Source organism: Lissotriton helveticus, chromosome 2_1, assembly GCF_964261635.1.
Source record: "Lissotriton helveticus chromosome 2_1, aLisHel1.1, whole genome shotgun sequence".
Taxonomy (NCBI): Eukaryota; Metazoa; Chordata; class Amphibia; order Caudata; family Salamandridae; genus Lissotriton; species Lissotriton helveticus.
This window is the reverse complement of record NC_136059.1, coordinates 9,069,842-9,092,762: the sequence shown is the minus strand read 5'-3', so window position 1 is coordinate 9,092,762 and position 22,921 is coordinate 9,069,842. Positions and strand designations below refer to the sequence as shown.

Sequence of the window (22,921 nt, the reverse complement as noted above, 5' to 3'; positions counted from 1 at the left end):
AGCCCAAACTTCCTGACCAATGCTAGCTTCATGGTGGGGTAGTTGGTCTGCTCCTCTGATTCCAAGGCCAGCAAGGTGTCCCGACCAGTAGGAGGCATGTACTTATACAACCCACCCCCCAGTGCTTCTCCTGGATCCCATGGGCTCTTAAGGAGACCTCATAGGCTGCCAGCCACTTGGCTATGTCATCCCCCTGACTATAGCTGGCAATTATATCCTTAGGCAGGTAGGGTCTGGACTCCCTGGTTGGTTCTCTGGTTTCGCTGCCACCATTTGGAGTTGGAAAGGGTCCCCGTTGCAGGGCCTGGAGTTCTAACTCTTTTAGTTTGAATTCATGAGCCATTCTCCGCTCTTCCTTCTCCTGTTCTAACCTCCTCCCCTCCCTCTTTTCTTCCAACTCCATTTTTGCTATTTCCCACCTTAACAGTCTATCCTCTCTCCTGTCAGCTAACTCGGTTTCTGACAACCCTCTCGATGACACACTGCTGCCCTCCCGTGAGGTTGCCTTGGGGCTGATTGACATCTCACCAACCCCCGGGGAACATTCCGCAGTCCTATCAATGACAGTACCTCTGTCCGATCCCTCCTCTTCCACCGTTCCCTTCTCATTGCGCGCTTCCACCCAAGCCCTCAAACTGGTCTGGAGTTCCCCCTTCTTGGCACCACGCTTAAAGAACACTCCCAATTGTTGACAGAAATCTTTTAGCTGGGCCAATGAATAAGTGTCCAGTTTTTCCAGTGCAAATTCCATTTTGCAAAAGGGCAACACAAGGTTAAGCACACAAAAAGAATAGAGTGGCAAGGGCAACCTGAAGCTACCTCCACCCCACCACCAGGAACAAATTTGGAAAAATAAAAATTAGGAGGGCCTCTAGGAGAAAACTCCTGGTGTAGGCTAGTGTATTACGTTTAATTACTACTGAGTAGCTGCAACCACAGTCAGGATCCCACCGCTAGACACCAATCTGTTGGAACCTGGGATGTCAGGTCACCTAGGGTAGCCTGGCCTAGGGTAAGACATAAATTCCAGAGGCACAAGTGTGAAGGTTGCAAACCACCCAGCAGTAAATCCACGCAATAACACACAAAAATGACACTACACCAAAATATGGGAAAATATGAGCTGGTTTATAAAAATAATATCTCTGCTCTTTTGTTTTCAGAAACACAACTTAATTCATTACAACTTGTCAGGACATAAATCACATTACTATCGAAATTGTTAAATCATATCAATACTCAGCTTCAACAGCACATTCTTTTACATTAAACTCCACTTTACTGGTTTTGGCTTCATCACAGTGTCTAAACCTTTAATCACAACAAGAGCGCACACCCAGCGAGAAGTGTAAGAATTACACAAGTTGTATGTTACCACCCGTGTGCTGTATGAGGAACTTATTACTTCCCTCAAACCAAAGGTACTTCAACACCACATTAGTAGATGCCTCTTCTAATAACAATTGTTGAATGGTTACTTCACTTGTTTCTTTCCTTGACCCCCCCTGCAAAGGAAATCAGGCATCACACTCCACAGTATTGCTAGGGTTACTGACTTGACGACTCGCCCTGCCCTAATGACCAATGAGGCTTTCCTGTGCAATGCTCGAGTACATTGGGTGAATTCCCAGTCTCAATGTCCTCAATTAGTCAACTCTGCCCCTCGGGTCCACACTAGAGACTTGTGTGGGGAACTCCTAACTGTTGGATCTTCCAGTACTATGATCCGGTCCTTCACCAACCCAGATTCCCACCTTACTTGTGACTCGTTGTGGGAAGTTGAAGGTAGCTGGAGCTCACCGCCGATCTCTTGCACACCAGCGTCGCCTCCCTTCCTCACCAGCCAGGCCACTCAGGAGTAGGGCCCGTGCTGAGGAGAGGTCGCGCTGGCCTGATCTCGTCGTTGGGAGCTTTCGTGTTCCGCCGATCCCTCGTCAGGAAGCCTCCGTAGTTTGTAGGGCGACTGCACCCCGGGGCATGCGCAGAGATAAGCGGTTCCGTCGAAGCGCCGCCCCTCTCTACACACTGCGGTCTCCTCACGGGGCCTGCGCGGGGATTAGCGGCTCTGTAGAAGCGCCGCCCCGCTCTAAAACACTGCCGTCTCCTCACGGGGCCTGCGCGGGGATTAGCGGCTCTGTAGAAGCGCCGCCCCGCTCTAAAACACTGCCGTCTCCTCACGGGGCCTGCGCGGGGATTAGCGGCTCTGTAGCTCTTCCGCCCCAGAGTCACTGCAGCCTCCGGGCGCCCTCTTCCCTCCTCAGCAGGAAGGATTGAACACCCCCGGTTACACTACCAGGGTGAGGGCTGCGAGTCCGGCAGCTCTCTCGTGACGTCCACGTCACCTTCCTCCCGCGCCTCAAGAGGATGAGGCGAACGCCTGACAGCAATCGCAGGTGAGGGGGCAGGTAGTGAAATGGGAAGGACAAAGAGAAAGGAGGGGTGACAAGAACCCTCTGGCACACACCAACCCCTGGGGAGCTTCTAACAGTTCTTGAGCAGTTACCAGTCACAGGACAGAGGCTGGGGACAGGGGGGGGGGCACGCTCCTCCAAAGTCTCTCCGACTGGGCAGAGGACTGCGCTCCGCAGCGCTGCAGTCTCCTTCTCCTTTTTACACCCCAATATTCCTTAAAGCTAGGGGTTAGTCAGGCGCCCAGGGTCTCCCTTAACCATACACAGCGGGGACAAGACAAGGATCCCAAAGGAGGAGTAGAGAAGTGAATCAATTAGGCTGCTTCCAAGTCCAGGAGGTCAACCCTTTCACTAGCCTCCCCCCACCTTCCAAGATAGCCTGTCCTCCAGCTGACTCTCTCTGGTTAGACAAAATGGCTGTCCAGCATTCCGCCTTTTATAGGCTGACCCTCAGGAGTCCAGAAGGGACCAGAAGGTTCTGGAACGCCCTATACTACTCTATGGGGCAGGTTCTGGGTTTGGCAGTTAGGGCAGTTGGTAGCCACCATTTTGTGGCTCCAACTATTTTCCTGTCAAAACAGGCCTCTAGGCCTGAGGTGAAAAACTATGAGGGGGGAAAAGAACACCTATCCCCTTGACCAACACCTAGAAAAAGTTAGTGGACACAAAAATTATTAAAGGTATGAGGGGCAAAAAGGGGACAAAATAAATAATAAATTGGAGGAACTGCGCAAAAAGCCAGACAGGTCTAACAGGCCTGCTTTAGGCAATCATGCCACCACTATAGCACGCTTTAGTTAATTTTTTTTCCATTTAAGTCTTAGTCTTCTGAACAAAAGAATAAATAGGAGTGCTTCTCCGACTGATTGATTTCTTAAATCCACATTTCTGCCACTTGAAGCATTTCCTGCCTGAGGCATTTGCTTCAGTGGGACCTCACCCCATGGCTATCGACTTTGCATCGACTTCAGCGGATACAGTCTACGGCGTTGCCCCGCTGAAAGACTTTTCCCTCCATTCTGCAGACTAAGTTTGAAGATAAAACCATTGACCGGGCACTGGGTGTATTTGATCCGAGGATCCATTGCAGTCAGACTCAAAGAGACCTTCCTAATCTACCGTGACCATAGACTATCATTGGCGCTCAGGGCTTTTTGACGCTATTTGTACTTGATAAAATTAAAAAGTCAAATCTTCGGTTCCCCTTATTCAATTTCTGTTGTTTTGGTGTCATTTTGTGTATTAGATTTGATACTATTTTTTTCTATATTGGAGTGAGATTTTTATTATGTGGTGTCATTATTATTTTGATGCTGCATATGGCCCTAAGTTAAGCCTTTCTGCTCTGTGACGGAGCTACCAGGGGCTGCGCTCAGCTCAATGTATAGACTTTGGGGGTTCACCATGGCACGTTAGTGTTATTATTCCCTGAGGTGAATCCACTTTCGTACAGTAACATGTTGAATCAAATGTTTTTAAAAGCAGAAAACAATTTTTGTCCATATTGAAGGGATTATAAGCAGCAGGGTGAACCTTCTAGGAGGACAATGTAAATGCAAAGCTTGGGACGCCGGGGGCCTGCAGATCGGGTGAGTATTGAAATAAAGTAAATAGGGGGTTGTTTAACACACTCTCTTCCTTTTGGTGATATTATTATGTGTACTTTGTGGTTTTCCACTGTTTCTGGCAGATATCCTTGGATAAGGCACAGCTTTAGGACTCGGGGTTACTCAGAAGGATGCGTCTTGCTATGCAAAATGTGGGAGGAGCTGCCTGAGTGTAGGTGGGATGGGAGCAGTTCTCTCTGTCTAAACTCCTTGTAAGTTTCTCTCTCCGCAGACTCTCTCGTCTCTGGGTCTCTGCTTCGATCTGAGTTGGGCGGTCTCTATTTCTAGTCACTCGGTCTGTAGTTGATGAGCGCTTGTCTGCATTGTGGGTTTCCCCTGATACTAAACCAGCCCTTGCACCATTAACCACTCGCTCAGAAGAGGAGTCTTCTGAGAGCTCAGCCTCGGGGTCGGCAGACGCTCTGGAAACCAATCTCCAAACTCCTGGAGAACGCGCATGCGCTTTAAAGTGCACCCAAGCGGCGAGCCTCATGGGGTGGCCACAGCCTGGGCTTGGCATTCTCGTGTTATCTCGACCTCCGTTTGATGTCCCAACAATGCTGTCCTTGTTAGGTCGAGCCTAGCGCAGCACGCATACGCTACTTTGGAAAATGACCTCTTGGAATCACTCCAGCTTTTCAGCACACTCATGCGTGTGGTTTTTTTTTTGCACACATTGTATTGGCTATTGTGTGTGGCTTTCAAAAATGAAAGCACGCAATTGGCCAAAGGCAGGTGCATGTCCTACCTTTCCCAGTACATTTTTCCTCCCACGGGAGCCAGCAGCGTCCGGCAGGGTGCCATCTGTTGTGGGTCATATTACAAAGGTCGCTTTTTCTTTCACGGCCGCGCTTGTCTTCCTTACAGCGCGTTCGCACCACTTGCGGGATACTGCAGCTGCAATACTCGCATCCCATGCGTTTTGCCTGTGGGAGTAAGCAGCTGCAGTGCCTCCTTGTTTATGAATGTGCTCAACATATGCAGCCTTTGGCCACCTTGAGTGCTCGTCCCCTTCTCAAGCTCTCTATTCGCCCACACTTTCCTGTTATTGGCTGCTTCTGTCAGCTTTCATCCACTTCTGATCCACCTGCCTGGCTACCTCTGTTTAATCAAGCCCCTGCCTTGGTCTGCCCCTTGTGTCCCTACCACCCTCCCTCCTGTCATCACTTCTTGCCCCCTGTCTCTGTGTCCCTCTGCACTGGCCTTTTTCTTTTACGATCAATAATCTTCCTCAGTCTTTCCCTCACTCACCCCACACCCCAAGCATTCTAACCCTCAGCCTGTTTTTTCCGTTTCGGATTTAAATATGTATTATTCAGCAGCACTTCCTCCTTTTTACCTCTAAGGTTTAAGTGGACCGTAATAGTATTTACAGCTGACATTGAAGAAGGGGATTCCCATGTACTATGGATTTTTATTTATTTTGACATAAGTAGCTAGAACGCCAGATAGACGGCCATATTTGCTTTTCCTTAGGGTAGGAGTATAGAAACAAGTGTTCCCCTCTATTTGCAGAGGCTCCTCTAGCCATGTTTCCTGCAGGAAAACAACTTCAAAGGATTTTAAATACTCTAGGAGTTCGGCATCTGCGTCCTTGCTGTTCAGCCCATTAATATTCCAAGAACAGCCTCAGGGGTGATTTGTTGAGAATTCCACGATTCCTCTGACCATTGATCTGTCATTGTGGATGGCTGACTGTATTAATAGTTCTAACAATCTGAATGTGATCAGAAACACTGGGATTGTGATGTTGTATGCTTGTTTGTGTATTTGACGCCTGTTCCCATTGGGGTGACCATCCTCGAGCTCCCCTGAGTACAGAGGAGGTTTTGTCTCTGTTGCAGAATGTTTCTTCTCGTCTTCTGGCAAGCAGGGGGAGCGGATATCCAATGTTGTGATACACAGAGGTTCATATCCCCCAGGCTTTAAAGGTTTCCTGTTCTTCCAAAACTTTATTTGCAATTTGAGTGGACCCCCAGGTAGCCTTAGTGGATTCCCTACCTTGTGCTTTGTCTACCTTTATGAATTCTATCGAAAGAAGGTCAGTTGAGTTAGTGCCTTTTATTGTTGATACTGCACCTCGTAGTTGGAGGATGTTCCCTCTATTCAGGATGTGGAAAGGACCTTTCGAGTCCTACTCGGGCGGAAAGAGTGTAATGTCTGAGTTCATTGTTGGTTGATGAAGGAGGTCTTACTCAGTTTGTCCCCTAGTGGTTTTCTCCAGCAGAGTTGATGGGCTACTGAGTTGGCCCACTGGGTTTGTCGTGAATTAGGGATTCCTGACACCTAGGGCCTAAGACTGCTTTGGAGCCACAATCTGTGTTTTTTAGTTTGGTCTCCCATTGCACAGGGGCCCAGGTGCCCGTTTGTTGTTGTCGTCGGCTCCTGAAGGGCTCCCTGCGCCTCCGTGTGGGCTTTGCTGGTGTTATTGTTTTTTGGTTTAACTATTCCTGAGACCTGAGTTGGAGCTTGAATAACCCTTTGGATTAGAGGCTGATTTAGCGTGGTTATTATATTGTAGTTGACGCTCTGTTGGTGCGACAGGGGTAGGTCTGAAGTAGAAGCCGACACCTGATTTGAGCCATGCGTGGAAAGGCCTCTCTTCCCTCAGTTGGTAGAGATGGTCGGCTGATTATGCTGTCTTCCTGTTTCCATCCGACTTTGGATTTTCTAGTTTGGCAGATTGGTGACGTCAAGACTGCCCCCGGAGAAGGTGTTGCCACTTCTTCCGTGTTTAATCTGCCATGGAATGGTTCCATTGGCTGGGTTGTTCTTCCGTCAGCTGCTGGGGCATGTGCTGTAATGACTTGTGAGGGCACCGACAGCTGTGATGATTTTGTAGCAAAAAGAGGATACACTCTTGTAAAGCTCAGGGACGATATTTTGTTACAACATTTTCTCCGAAGTTGGCGACGTTGCTTGGCATTTTGAGTTAAAGTTTGCTCCTCGGGTGGTGTAGGGGTTCTGAAGGTCGGGCTGACCTCTTGATGACTTAGGGAAGTGAATAACAACCCTTGGAATGATGTGTGTGTGGCTGGAAATATCAATATTGGAGAAGCCAAAAGTTTAAAAAAAGATGAATGGATAGCAGCGATTGAATTAGAAGTGGCTGAAAAAGTGGATACTAAATCCATTATTAAATTCTTGAATGAAATATTTTTGAGAGAGGTTATCCCTTCATCTGTACTTTAGAAGAAATGAAGAAGTTCATGGGAATTGCTGGTATTACAGACATTCACTGCACTTTATCATCGTTGGGGTAATGCTGTTGTGGACAGGGCCAACAGAAACATAAAGGGTATTTTGCAGCTCGTTAGTAAAGGAAAAATAAATTGGGGGAATGAATTGAAGAGAATGGTATGGACACATGGAGTCACCGTTCACAAGTCAGTGGATGAGCAGAGATAAAGTGTCATGGAATGCTGAGGAAGTTAGAAAGTGTACTCTTACATCCAAAGAAAGGGATGGGACATATTTCAAAACTAACCATGGAGTGTGTAGTGTTGGCTTGACGCTGGGTCAATGGGTAGGGGTGAAAGCTGTTAGAAAGGCGCCTAAAGGGCAAAGTATGTTCACTAGTCTGGTTAAGGTGAAAGTAATGAAGAACCCAGTGAATTGGCAGGATGGCAGTATTGCCACAGGAGTAGGTTGGCTGGGGTTAGAGAAAGTGGTCATGGTGTGAGGAACCGGACCTAGAAGGAAAACAGTTTATCTGTAGTAGGTACTGGCGGATTGATCTTGTTGCTGATGCTGAGTAAAGTGTCTCAAATCAAGAGTTACAAGAAGGAGAGGCAGGCGGTATCAAGAGACTGTGGGGATCGAGGAGGTCTGACTAGTGAAGCCTCGGACGGCAGTGATCAGAGTGATCAGTGTGTGAAAGACTATTGACTTTGGCAGAAGTATAAAGAAACATAAGAAGTTAGAAGATTACATGTGTAGTGTATAGATGTGTTGTTTTTAGTTGATTGTAGAAATGCTTATTTTTTTCTGGTTATAGAGTCTATCCGTGTTTCCATAAAGTGTAATGCAGTTATTTTATTGTTTGATATTTTGTTATGTCTGAAGAGAAGGGTTGTGTACTCATGGTGTTTCTCGTAGATGATATGAGTAGAATATGGGGGTGGGATTGGATGGTGTTTCCACTCTGGGGGCCTCGGAGGAGGATTCGAATGTTTGGTCAGAGATGATGCCAGACCTCACCTGTGCCGCGACAGGCTCATGAAGCGCCATGAGATCGCTCAATAAGGCACTCCTCAGCTAATCTGGGGTCCTGGAGGATTACTACTGCAGTATGGATGAAATGACGCTCCAAGCAAGGTAATTTACCACATAGATTTATTAAGGTGGTAAGTTAGATACAGAGAGGTAAAGTCAGAGTCTCAGTAGGGGCCCCACCAGGAGCAGCTTCCCTGCTGCTCAGCCCTTCATCCGACTGATTCTCGCACGCACACATTCCAAACACTAACATTCCATCAGGCAGTCTATCTGGCTGAGCAGCAGGAGATCACACCTACGCTTCACCAGCTGTCTCTGATTCCACCAGCCTTTACCTTCAAGCAAAACTGCCCCTTTATTAACCTTACGCACTCTTACAAGTACCGAAAATGTAGATTCACCCTTTCTGACCCTGACCGGACTTTTGATCAACAGCAGTTATATTCTTCTCACACACATTTTGCTTTTTTATCAAAGTCACTTTCATTTTTGTTTGACCAAGGACCACTTTTGAAGCAGCCTCTTCAATGGTTTTGTGTATGCCAGCATTGTCTCTCTGCCGCTGTTTCTCCAGTTAGGCAGGAAACAAACCAGTGTGAACTTCCTTTCCCCTAAGTAGGAAAAAAGAGTCACACCAGTTGTGTAATGTGGTGATGTACTATAACTCCATACTTCTGTTTCATGACATTATACACATTATGGCCTAGCAGTATGTATTCCTTCTTTTGTAAGCTTGTTCCCTCTCTGCACCAAACCATTTGAAGATGATAAGTATGAGCCACTTTCAAATGTTTGAGATCATGAAGTGACAGAAAGGTACACATACGTTCAGAAATGAAATGTGTACCGTTATCAGACACTATTGTCCTTGGCGAGCCTTCCAGCAAACATACTTGTTTAAGAGTTTATGGCAACATCAGTGCTTGGTGAATCCACAAAAGACAAATCCATCCACTTTGAAAAGTAATCAACAAAAAGGATCAGACACTTCTATTGCTTTCAAGTATTGAGTATGGACCAGAGAAGTCCAGACCTAGTTTGTCCCAAGCACCATCATAGAGAGGGCCCGGGTGCGAGGCTGTCTGATTGGTCTTCCAATGTTTGTCTGACAGCAAGCATCAGAGCACGTGTCCATGACCAGGTTGTCTAAAGAAGGCTGCCAGTAGTGCTGTTCTGGCAGGTTCACCGATAAACTTTTTGCTTTTAATGGTGACCTGGTGATGGTGATTTTGGGTTCTGCGCACTTTCACTGTGTCCCAGTGGAAAGTGCGTGCGCACTCTGAGTGCATGTGGTGAGATAGGCCTGCCCTTCCATAGGAATGCATGGGGAATGCATGTGTCCCTGGTAGTTCCTGATGCGTGGGGTGTACAGGCTTGAGTCTGGTATGTGCGGACTCGAGTGATTGAATGCTGCGAAATTATGTATACGGCGTGTATGTGTCTAGTGTGGAAGTGCCTCTTCCAGACATGGCTGTGCGTGTGCTGTAAAGGTGCTGGCGTGTGATTGGCTGGAGCTGGCTGGGGTGCCTGGCTCCATGAGTCATGATGGGTCTGCCCGGAGGTGAGTGTGGAGATTAGCATGCTGATGGCTGGGGAGGAGTGCGCCTGGATCCTGAATAGGGCTGGGCTTTCCCCACACAATGCTGGCTCCACCCCCTGTGGTGCGTCTAATGACCCTAGCCTCCCTAGTGAATAGAAAGGGTGGTTGAGCACATCAAGGGTGCTCCAAAACCAGCTGTGACTGGTTTCTCCCCTCACCCTGAAGCCAGACAAAGGTTTCCAATGTATAAAAAGGGGCTGTGTCCCCTTGCAAGTTGTTCTCTTCCAGGATCCTATCTAAGGGGGGCTGCTGCTGTTGCTGGGTGCCAGGAGGACCGCCACTTGGATTGCCTCCCTGCCTGGAGACCCAGTGAGCTGGCTCTGGGCCCAGCCTTGCCCCCCTGCCTGCCTAAAAGAACTTTGCTGGACTTTGGTTCCTTATAGCGCTTGGGAGCGCTGGTTATTTCCTTCTAGTGCTTGGGAGCCCTTCATTTCTGCCCTAGCGCTGAGAGCGCTTTGTTTGCCAAGCCGGTGCCCACCCGGCATTTGCCCAGGATTGCTGAGCCTATCGAGTGCCCACCTCGATTTATTGGTTATTTTAAATAAGCCGGTGCCCACCCGGCATTTGCTGCTCTGTCCCCCCGCCGGGCCGCCGCACTGCCTGCGACGACCCGGAAGCACCCTCCAGAAACTCGTAAGTCCCGCCCTCGGGACCGCGGCGCGAGGAGCAGAGTGGCTGCAGGCGCAGGCGGGGCTCCGGTGTCGTGGAGAACCCCGCGCTGCCCAAAGGAGAGCCCAGCAGCAAGAAGAGAGGCAGCGGGAGGTGCAGGCGGGGCTCCGTTGTCAGAAGGAGAGCCCCGCCGCCAAGGAGAGAGAGCCGCCGCAGAGCGACGAGATCGATGAGTGCGTTCAAACGAGAGGGGGGACGTCGGGGCACATTGCCGGTGCTCGCCCCTCCCCTCCTTGCGAGGCCGGTGGTGCTGAGAGGCCTGTGGGGCCTTCCTTGATTCTGAGTCCCCCGTGCGGGACTCCAACGACCTAAGGGCACTCTTGTTTGGCCCACTAGGGCCCCGGGGGCATATCTTGGCTTACTAGTCCCCCGAGAGGGACTTTCCCCCACCAAGGCGGCAATCCGTTCTTTAGAGCCCCAGAGGTTTCAACGCAAAGGGGCATTTCTTGGCGATTGCGAGCCGGCGAGACTCTAGGGTGCAATCAGCTTGTTATGTACGAGCCCTGAGAGGCTAAAAGCCCCCATTGTTTGTTTAGAGCCCAGCGAGGCTTTGGAGGGCCACATTCATTTCTTAGGGCTCAGAGTGCTATTCTGTTATTTAGAGCTACGAGGCTCTTGGAGGATACAGTCAGTTGGTTCAGAGCCTTTGAGGCTCCCACGTGGCCCCCTCATTGTTGTTACAGCTGCCCAGTACTGCGTGGGCAGCTGCTACGTTTAGGCCCCCCCTGACTTTGGGACACAGGGCGTCCTAGCCCTAGGTAGGCCAGTTGGCCTAGGGACAGTCACAGGTGGTGACTAATGTGAGTTCTGCGCTATTGTGTTTTCCTGCACCTCTGAATGTGTTTTAATGCATCATGTGCCATGTTCTTACACCGCTGAATGTATGTTATGCATCATGTGTTTTCCTTCCCTGCACCTCTGAATGTGTTGTGATGCATCATGTGTAATGTGCCTATGCCCATACAGGTATTGTGATACTTAGGTGGTTGTTTTTTTCTCCTAGTGCAGGTGTTGCTAGTGAGGTCCTGGTTCCCTGCACAATATTCTCCTAAGGTGGTTAGGGTTGCGTAGGTGGTACTTATCTGGTACCAGTAGTTACTGGTTGTGTGCTTTATGTTCTATTTTGTGCTACAGTGATTATTATTATGTTCTAAGTGCTAATTCTAACAGTATTTCTAGTTCTAAAAGTGCATATCCCTGACAGTGGGCCAGGTGGCCCAGTCTTGTACATATCCCCTGTAAATTCTGCCCATGCCTGTTGGCACATTGTAAAGTGTGTGTTTTTTTATCTAATGTGTTTTGGTGTAACACAAAGGCTATTTTTACATAAAACCTTGTGTGGAGTTTCCTTTGTGGTGTGCCTTTGGGTGTTGTTGCTGGGGTGCGCGCGCAAACACTTAACTCACATTGCCTCCAAGTTTAGCCTTGCTGCTCGCGCCACGTTACCTAGAGGGTGAGCAGGGGTTATCTTGGTGTGTAACTCCCTTGCCCTGACGTGGAAGTGGTGGTCTCTGACTGACTTTGGGTCAAGCCCTGGCTAGCCAGGGATCCCATTTCGAACACTGTTTGATTCTCATACAAGTCTTAGCTGCTTCCAAATGTACCTGTTAAACAAAGAGCAGTTTTCCTCTTCTGTTGCAAGTATGAGCTTGAGTTAATGAAGTTTGATAATGAACTGGTGTGGACATTAGGTATAACAAGAGTTCCTCTTGTTTTTTTCTGTTGTCAGGCTATTGTAATAAATATTTGTTGTCTCGATGGCCATGCGTCAACACATCGCCCAGCCATCTCCGTGTTGGTCATGTCCTGGAAAGCCTGCCATAAAGTGGTCACAGCGGTTGAAGCTTTTTGACAATCCTTTGGTTGTGATTGGATCCGCTGGTTGTAGCCCTGCGCGTCCTGTAGTGACCGTGGGTGGTTTGTTGAGACACGGCCCTCTAAACAATCAGTATTCACTCAAGGAGCCAAGCACCCAAGGGAGGAGATGTTCTACGCTTCTTTTTGGGGTTCACAGAATACTTTGCCGCTTTTGTTCCGGGTTATGCCCACGCTGTTGACCCTTTAGGAGTATTGCTCAGGAAAGGTCAGCCATGTTTGGTGACTTGGATGTTGCATTTGACAATGACAAGACATTGATTTACAAGCACCGGCTCTGAGTGCATTTCATGCGGACAGCACTTCTATAATTCTGGTTGACACCAGCTTACACAAGCTCGGTGCGGTACTGAGGCAGTGTGTGTCAGGAAGGGAACAGACTGTGGCGTTTGCATCTAGATCACTGAAGCAAAGTGAGAGTCATTACAGCACCATAGTGCGTGAAGCACTAGTGTGTGTGTGTGGGCAGTGCAAAAGTGCCAAATGCGTGTGTGGTGTTACAATCTGCAGTTGCATACAGACCACAACCTTTGGTGCTCACCCTCAGTGGAACTAGCCTGAATAATGACGCGATTGGATTGACCAGGCTGATTCCCAAATTACAAGAATATCATTTTGTGGTTAAAGATCTGTCTGGAGGTAAATAGTTCAGTGCGTGTTGCTGGTCGTGTGTGCCGCTGGCAGATACTGAGGAGGGGGAAGGCGTGGCGCTATTGAATATGTTGTGGTCATCAGAGATGTGTCATTCGAGGATAAAAATTACCAGCTCACGTACAAATCCATAAGTACAACAAAACACCAAAACACCAGGGACACAGATGTTACTTGGCTCAGACTGTCTCCCTGTTACGTCAACTTCCCAAGACATGGAACACTCCAGGAATTACAACAAAATCCCACCCTGAAAGGGCAAGGAACACTGAGACAATGACCTCACAGCACACCCCACTCTCACAGAGCATGGAACACTGAGACAACACTCCAACAATGACATCACAACACACCCACCCTCTGTGGCCTGGGATATATGGCACTTATGAGGCCCAGTTTATGGTCTCTGACATCGACACATTGTACGGGTCTCTGGATGATGCATCTGGTTGTTGGGGTTTGTTGGAGAAAATCGAACGTCAGGGGGATGCTGAGCTGATGTCTCTTTCGATGTCGTGAGCAGTGGCCCGTCGTTACGTGGTACTCAAAGACTGGCTTACTGTCTCAGCCCGGAAGGCATCTGATGTCAGGCGACCATTCCAGGGTAATCAGCTGTTTGGGGTGGAGTGGGAAGATACATTCCACAAGTTGTTTAAAGAAAAGAAGACTTCCTCCTGCTTGAGACTGACTTCTTCTGAGAAGCAGCCTGTGAAGTCCCCCTTCCGTCAGCCTTCTCTCAGGCAATATCCATGTTCTCAAGTGAGGTTTCAGGCTGATAGGGGAAGTGACAAAAAAGCCAGATCTTGCCCAAAACCTTGTTCCTGGCTATAGGGTGGAGAGTCAAGGGTGTGTGGTCAGATCCAGCAGTTTCTCCGGGCCTGGGAGGCTTCTACCTCAGATGCCTGGATGTTGGCCATCCTGAGAGATGGTTACAACATAGAACTTGTGGAAATACCTACTTCTTCAGGAGTCCTGAGTATGTGGCCTTCCGGAAGGAGAAGAGGTTGGCTCTGGTCAGGGAATCATCTCTTTTCTGCAGAAGGAAGCAATCCTGGCAGTCCCTCAGAGGGAGGGGGACAAGGGTTTTTATTCCATCATATTTCTTGTGGCAAAGTCTACGGGAGGTTTCAGAATTGTTCTGGACTTGAAGGCGCTCAACAAGTTTGTCCAGTCCCTGCCCTTCAAGATGAGAGCCCTGCAGCGAGTAATTCCATTGGTGATCAGAGGTCTTCTGATGTGCACGCTGGATCGTCAGGATGCATGCTACCATGTTCAGATTCATCCTCCGTTCCAGCAGCATCCGAGAAATGACGTGACTATCTCTCCACTTTCTATACCGTGTGTGCCATAGGGTGGCTCTGAATAGGATGAGTGTTCAGAATCTGAGAGTGGCATTCTACCAGAGGGTTCTCAAGCTGAGCCCAGGTGCCTGATTGCTTGTTGACCTTTTCCACGGGTTCCCGTGTCAACAGATCTGGAACCTTGAAATCCATGTAGTGATGTTTGGTGCATGTCTGGGGTCCCACTGAGGCCCCATGGTGCTTGTAAAACAAGATCTCTGAGGGTCCTAGGTCACACCTTGCTATGTTTGTTCCTCTTTCATTGATGCAGCTCTCTTCATGCCAACAGACTTTTGTCTCATGTGCTGTCTTCTGGTCTTCTTTCAGAGTCTCCACTTGAAAACGATGACGAGGGATGTCCGCCTCAACAGACCACCTCTATGAATCCTCAGGAACCTGCAGAGTGACTTTGCCCCACCTCCTCCGACGGCATGCTGGTCCAGACCGGTCACTGAACTGGAAACCTTGTCCTCCTGAAGGAAGCCCATAGCCGCTCTTGGCGTCCAGCACACGTATGAAGGTTGCCCGGCCACCTGACCAGTGTCGGCCACTTCTCGTTGCAACCATGGTCCTTCGGCAGTCTCCGTTCCCCAACGGATGTCTCCATGGCTTGCACGGTGTGTCCTGGGCCCTCATTTTTCCATGCTACTGGTTCCTGGAGCGCTTCCTCTCCTCCTTCAAGGAGACCACCTTAGAGAAGAAGCGGCGGCAGAGCCGGCGATGCTCTCTCCACCCACTGCCAGTCGTGTTGGGCACCACGGCCTTTCTTGTGCTCCTTGTCCTCTCCATGCCCATTGCCCTGGTCGGCTTCATCTTCTGGCTTCCCCTGCAGGCTGTCCGCAGGCCTTTCAGTTACAGACACAACCAGCCCCAGGATGCCCCGAAGGAGTGGTCTGTGCCAGAGAATGGCCGGCCGTTCATCTTTGTGAGTGCCAATCTCTGCCTTCTACCTGATGGCCTGGCCAGGTTCAGTAACTTGTGCCACACGCAGAGGAGGTCGGCTGTGATAGGCAAAAGCATTGTGCAAGGGGTCACTAGGGAGCAGGCACAGACCAGCTCTCACTCTCCTAAAGAGGGCATCCTGAACCAGGGCATGGCGGGCACCCCGCAGTACGGCGCCATAAACACCTCCCCAGACCCACCATGGAGGGGGCCGGACTCGCCATCGAATGGAGGTGATGCAAGGGGAGTGGGAGAAGAAACCCAACCGGTTGACCCAGTGGTCATCGCCATTGACCTGGATGAGCAGCATGTTGCGGGGGATGTGGGCTTCTCCAGGGAAGAAGAAACCATGCAGGAAGGAAACCATCTCGAGGAGAACATTGGCGAGCCCAGGGCTCTGTCTTATAGCAACCCCTGCCTGGACTCTGAGGACTCTGCCCATTCTACAGGGAACCATGCAGTGCCAGAGGGATGGTGCAGCGGCGATGCCAGCGGCGGTGCCGTTCGCTGCGACATCAGCCCACTCGTGCCTGCAGGGGCAGATTTCGTCTGCCTTCAGGAAGTGTTTGACAAAAGGGCGGCCAACAGGCTCTCGGTTCTCCTCAGTCCAGTCTACGAGCACATACTTTACGACGTAGGAGTCTACGGCCCTCTTGGCTGTTCGGACTTCAAGTTCTTCAATAGCGGGCTCTTCCTGGCCAGTCGCTACGCCATCCTGACGGCCCAGTACCGCCATTTTGCTAACGGAAGTGGAGAGGACGCCTTGGCTGCTAAAGGACTCCTATGTGTGAAGGTAAGGGGGGCAATGACTTTATTCTGTTGGTTTAAAAATCTTTATCAATGGGCAACTCTCTTAGCCTCTACTAGGGGGCTGGCGAAGTCCCACTCCGACTGTCTTCTGAGAGCCCTTTATCTTTGCGGTATTGACCACTTCTGTGTCCGGTGCTGGACAGTTAATTATTTCAAGGTCTTGTCTGTGGTTCCTGTTCTTGGTAGTGGGCGGGCAGTTTCTGGGTGATCTACCAGCCATTTGGATGCTTTCTGGACTCCAGAGTCAGTCCTGGGGGAGCCGAAAGCCCCTGTGTAGACACCCCTGATCTTGCTTAGAAACATTATGTGTAATTTGTCACCTCCACAGCCATTCAGCATGACCACAGACCCAGGGCTTGATTACAGGTGGATCTAAAGCTGTTTATGGTTTATTTTAATTGCTGGGGTTTGTACCAAAATACTGAAATACTGCTCTGATTAGCACTGAAAGTGCTAAAAATTCTTGATAAATTGTGGCAAAGAAAGGAAATTTCTTTGGCGGTCTGTGACCCTCCCCAGTGGGGCTCATCAGACCGTGGACATTCCTGTTCCTTTGGCTTCACTTTAACGAGGACGCTGCATGTGTCCGCTCCACCCCCAGCCTCCATGCGCTGCTGTCTACGGGTCCCCTGGGCTCTCTTCAGAGATGGTGTATATGGGCCCCCACACGCTGGCTCAGCTCTGCTGAAGGTTCTATTTGACCTCTTGCTAGACATCTAGATCTCGTATGTGTTGCTAATGTGTGCCTATTACGGCGCTATTTTGCATTTATAATATTCCTGAGACCATTGACTACCAATATTATCGAATCGCTGTACCCCTGCCTAACCTCCCTGATGGTACCAGCTGCTCCTCTGCCAGAGCTCTTCAAGGCCTCTCCAGAGAGCCGTCTCCCCTGCATAAGGATCATTCCAGCCTCAAGGCTGCTCCCAAACATTCACGGCCCCAAGGTCTGTCCACAGGGCCTCCTCCGTGACTCCTGATCCATAGGGATAGTGTCCTCCCAGCCTCCAGGTCTGAGCAGAGAGCCATCTTCCTGCCTCAGTGTCCATCCAAGCAGCTTCTACCCCACCTAAACCTCCTTCCGGGCATCAAGAACTATCCAGAGAGCCTCGTCGCTGATTCCCCAGCCTCACGATCCACCTGTCAGCCTCCTCCCGAAATGCCCTGAGAGATTCCTCCTCAGCATAAAATCTGTCCTGAGAAACTTCTCCCTAGTCTCAAGATCAGCGCCAAGCGCCTCTTCCGTGCCTTAGTATTAGTCAAGAGGGTCTCCTTCATGGCCTCAGGACCTGCCCCGAGAGACTCCTCTTTGCCTTCGTATCCTTCCACGAGGGTCTCCTCCATGGTCCCTGGACCTGCCCCGAGAGTCTCCTCCTTCCTCAGTATCCTTCCAAAGTGTACAATCCATGGTCTCAAGATTTGCCCCCAGCGCCTCCTCCATGTCTTAGGATGGACGCCATCTCTGGGAAGATACTAAGTCAAGTTCCATCCAAACAGCCTCCTAGCTTCAAGATCTGTTTAGAGTCTTGAGGTGAGGGGCTACTTTTTGTCTTTTTCTGATTACTTTTATTTGGCTGAAGACAGCCAAGTGCTGACACTTCAGATCTGGACTGCCCTTCTGTGAGAAGCATCACTCTACTCAACGTTCGTGCCTGGGGAGCTGCCTGGAAAGGACATTTGAAAAGAGAATCATCCCACACCTGGTCTGAAGTTGCAGATAGTGGATCCATATTTCCTATCTGATTTTACTCTATAAAAGAGGAACCCCACTACCCCTCTTGCTGATACAGTCTCTGTTAGAATCTGAGGTCTCTGGTTGGCACAGGTATGCACTTGTGACAAGCAGGGGCCCTCTCCTCTAGTCAGGGCAAGGGAACTACTCCGTCAGAATAACCCCTGCTCACCCTCTAGGTTGCGTGGCGCGAGCAAGAAAGGCTAATCCTCAGGGCGCTAAGTCATTTAAGCATTTCTGACCACCTACAGTAACATCAAAGACCCACCACAAATGGACACCAGGCGTAAGATTTGTATAAAAAATACATAGGCTTTATGTAAAAATATACTTCATATGCAGGATTACTTACAAGATCAATATAACGTTTAGCGGATGAGGACACAAGATTTAAATAGGCAAAAGTTCTTTATTGTTCTGTCAGCAAGGTACGCTAGGGGTCGATGTGCGCTTCGCGCTGGTGAAGTGACCCGTTGGTAAGTGAAGGACGACAGGAAAAACAAAAGTTGCGGACCATGGATCCGATGCGAACTCAGGGTCGAGTTAGAGTGTACCTTGCTGCTGGTGTCCGAAGCGTTTCAGGCGCGGCCACAGGTGAGGGCGGACCCGGGATGGGGCCGGCGGTTCTCCGAGGAACTGTCCGGCTCGAAGCCCCCTCGAGGTGCGAGGCGGGTGAGCGGGACGATGTGGAGAGGTGCGGGCGGGCCGGGTTCTAGAGCAGCTCACGGGGCGAGGCGCCGTTCAGGCCTGCGGGGCGTACTTCTTCTTAGTACATAGGAAGATGCGCGGCGAACTCTTCTCAGTATGCATTGCAGGTTCGTATCTGTGGGGGCGTCGCGTTCTCGGGCAGGCAGGTGCAGCACGGGGCCTCCGGTACGGGACGTACTAGAGGCTCTCTTGAGGTGCGGCATGGACCTCTGTATACAGGAGGGCAAAGCGGGGCGGCCGGGTACGTGTCGACATACGGGCCCTCCGGGGCTATCCGATGCGCTCCGTGCAGATTCTGGCGGGAGAGAGTGAGAGGCGCACAACGCGCTCCGTGGCAGGCGAAGTGACAGAAGAAGAGCGGGCGGCCCGGCACAGCGTGGAGAGAGTGGCTCGAACTCAAGCGGGGCTCTCAGCGGGCAGGGGCGGCCAGGCTCCGGGCTGTCACGACCTTAGGAGGGGCGAGGGCACCAGAAGTCACGATTCCGGCGAAGGAAGAGAAAGCAAGGGCCCAGCAGCAGACTGGCACAGGCAGGATTGAGCCCACTGGTACTGGGGTTCAGTTCAGGGGGCAAGCTCGATATCAAGCCCTTGGAGATCGTTTCAGGCACAAGTCTTCAAAGTCCTCTCTGGTCTTTTCCTCTCCTTTCTCAGAAAGGCACCAACAGCAGGCCAGTCCCCTAGGTCAGGGACAGGTTTCCTCCTTCAGCTTCTCCTGGTCCTTCTAGTCGGGCAGAGGTTCGTCGTGGTCAAAACAGGAACTAATGTCTAGGAGCAGGGCTTCTACTTTTAAACAGTGTTTCCTTTGTCTTTGCAGGCCAGGGGGCCTGAGCCTGGTTCAACCCAGTTTTGGAGCACTTTGTTGACAGGAAGCTGCCGTCTTCTTTCAGGGTGCAGAGCAGGGACATCAGACGCTCCGCAGGAGGTGGAGCCAGCATTGTGGTGGCAGAGCACAGCCCTATTCAGAGTCAAGGGCTACTCCTCCCACCCATCCTGGTGTAATCTCTCTATTCACCACCGGGCAGCCCAGACTGTCCCCTGGAATTCCCCAGCCCAGTCACTCACACAAACGAGACAGCAGATACACATCCTGGCAGAGACGGGCTGAAATAGTCAGGCGAGCAAATGCTAACTTTCTGAAAGTAGCATTTGCAAACACAGGATATTAAAATAAACTTTACTAAAAGAAGTATTTTATTATTCTGAGTTCAGGCATACTAAACTTGACGTTCTACCGTGTTCCCTGAGCCCGCTGGGATTATAGAGTGTAATAATTCCAGCAGCTCATTCTGGCCTATGAGAACAGGTAGCCTTACAATAGTGAAAAACGAAAAGGGCTGTAATTCACTATTAGGGCATGCCACACACATCAGGGCTTGTCCTATCTTAGGCTTACAATGCACCCTGCCCTGGGGTCTACCATAGGAGTGACTAATATGAAGATAAGGGAAGGTTTAGGGACTGGCAAGAGGGTGCACTTGCGCAGTCAGCATTACAGTACCAGACTGCATGCAGGTTCTGCAATGGCAGACCTTAGACACATCTTATGAGGCCGCTTCTGTGGGTGGCGCAACCAGCGCTGCAAACCCACCAGCAGCATTTGTATTTACAAGCCCTGGCACTCCTGGTGCACGTTACTGGGAACTGACAGTAAACCAAATAAGCCAATCATGGAAGTCAATTATATATACACTTTTCATCAGGAGCACTTGCACTGTGGCACTGATTGGCAGTGGCACAGTGCCCTGAGCCGCTAACGCCAGCAAAACATCTGAGGCACATCAGCAAAAAGTGGAAGGGAGACTCACGCCAAGGTGCCAGGTCTAATACAGAGAGGGGAATGCTCTGCAGATGACTCCGAGGACTGCTGGGTAGTCATTGAAGCCCAGTCTCCCTGAGGTCTGACCTCTTGTCCGAAGGGCTGCATTCCTGCCGAGGATGGCAGAAATATGCGAACAATGCATTTGGAGTGTCCTGAGTGTCTGTGGGGCATCCAGAAGAAGAAGACTGAGGACCCTGTGTCTGTGGGCTGCAGTCTCTCTGGGCTGTCCAGGTGTCTGTGGGCTGCAGTCTCTGCGGGATGATTCCAGGTGTCTGTGGGCTGCAGTCTTTCCTGGGTGGTTCCAGGTGTCTGTGGGCTGCAGTCTCCCCGGGGCGGTTCCAGGTGTCTGTGGGCTGCGATCTTCCTGGGGCAGTTCCAGGTGTCTGTGTGCTGCAGTCTCCCCGGGGCGGTTCCAGGTGTCTGTGGGCTGCGATCTCCCTGGGGCAGTTCCAGGTGTCTGTGTGTTGCTGTCTCTCCGGCGCGGTTCCAGGTGTCTGTGTGCCACAGTCTCTCCGGGGCAGTTCCAGGTGTCTGTGTGCTGCAGTTTGTCTGGGGCAGTTGCCAGTGTCCGTGGGCTGTGATCTCCTCGGGGCAGTTTCAGGTGGGCACCACAGAGACTCCTACTATGATTGTTGAGGCATGGCCCGGCTGTGATTGAAGCCAGCGCGTTGACCAGTTGCTTTGTTTAGATTCCCTTGCTCGTTGTGCTCTAAATACCAGAATCTGTGTTGCTATTTTTTAAACTTTGTTGTGGAAAATGAATGCTTTTTAAAACTATCTGTAAAATACCTGGCAACCCACTAATTTACTAGAGAGGCAGGACCGGCTGCTCTCAGCTGACATCTTAGCCAATCACAGTGCAGGCGGGCGGATCATAGGCTGCCACCGCCTACATAATGCCGATCACATCGCGGGAGTGCAGCGGGCGCGCCGGCAGCGCCCTGTCTGCGCCTGTACAGAGTAAAAAAAAAAAAATCTGCTACAGCACCACTGAATTAGTAGCGCTGCATAAATTGCCCACCACTCTCAACGCCCTGACTTATTCCAGCTTGAAGTTACAGGGGATCTTGCTGCCTAGAACAGAGTTCCCTGAATTAGGTACCTTCCACAGAGCAACTTCTACCCAGACTCAAGAATGCAATGGCACTCGAAAGCTTTCTGTCATGTATTTGAATACCCGCTCACTGGTCAAGCACCAAATGAATATCTTCTTGTTGCTTAAATTTGAGCAACCAGATTTCCTTCTGCTTACGGAAACTTGATTATCTCATGAATCCTCTCCTGACATCTTCGCTGCTCTCCCCTCTGACTATCACGTCATCCAAGCCAACCGCCCCCAGGGGAAAGTGGGTGGAGGAGTAGCTATCATCTCCCGTCACGATTGTAAACACTCTACGCTTACCTCTCTAGATTTACCCTCAGTGGACAATCTGGTGCTCACATTTGAATTTGAACCGATCACTACCCCGCTTGTGTGTGTCCTGCTTTATAGGCGTCCTCAAAGGAGGCCCCTGTTCCCTCATTATTTAGGTGAACAGGATGCGCACCTAGTTACTACCCATGGGAAGGTCATGCTGATTGGTGACTTTAATTATTGGGCCAATGAAACATCAGGTGGTCCCCAACCGGCCGAACTTAGTGAGCTACTCTCAGGACTAAACCTGGTACAACAAGTTACCACTGCCACTCACATCAAGGGACATATCCTTGATCAGATCTGGACAATGAATATATCTATGTCCCCTGTATCAGTATCGCCGTGCACCTGGTCAGGCCACCACATAATTACATTTACTATCCTTGACAATGTTCCTATTAAATCACCTTGCCAAGGAGCAGGTGCCCGCAGAAATTGGAATAAATGTGAGAAAACACTATTTTTTGATTCACTTGTTAACTCTCTCCCCCTGTTAACTCGTCCATCAACCAGGCTGATGAACAGTTAACCAGTTGGCTGTTGGCAGCTAGCAATAAATTTGCGCCTCTCAAGAAAATACATGCTCTCCGTCGTCACGACGCCCATAAGTGGTTTTCCGACGAGCTGAAAAAACAGAAAATAGCCTTACGGCAATTGGAGAGAACATGGAGACGTCACTATCTACCTGAAGACAAATGTCTCTATATAAAAACCATGAAAACGTACAAAAAATCTATCTTGGCCGCCCAGGCAGCATACTTCTCCTCAAAAATTGTGTCTACAACTAATCGCACAAAAGATATTTTCTCTATAGTAAATGAGCTGTCCAATCCCGACAGAATCTCTATCAAATCTGACCCTTCCCAAAACTTCTTTTTCATTTATAAAATTGTAAAAATAAATTCCAGCTTGTAAAAATCTGGCTTCCAGCCTGACCCCTACCCAAAATCAAAGCACTTTTATGCAAATTCCAAGAATGAATGAGCCTACCTTTGCGGACTTGCTCTCTAAGGTTGAAACGGGCTCTCCCACGGACTGTTGCCCTCCTAGCATCTTGAAAGAAATTTTTACTGCCCTTCCCAGCCTTGCACTTAATCTCCTGAATCAGTCATTATCTCAGGG

General features: G+C 50.0%; 1 protein-coding gene across 1 annotated transcript in view; it reads left to right on the top strand.

Moving 5' to 3' along the window:
- The window catches only part of LOC144817666 (sphingomyelin phosphodiesterase 5-like), an 84,570-nt gene that overhangs the window by 8,345 nt on the left and 53,304 nt on the right, over window positions 1-22,921 (top strand). The window contains exon 2 of the mRNA XM_078674396.1: window positions 14,696-16,103. Within this exon, the coding sequence (XP_078530522.1) occupies window positions 14,883-16,103 (1,221 nt within the window). The 5' untranslated portion in view covers window positions 14,696-14,882. The remainder of the gene's footprint in view (window positions 1-14,695; window positions 16,104-22,921) is intronic.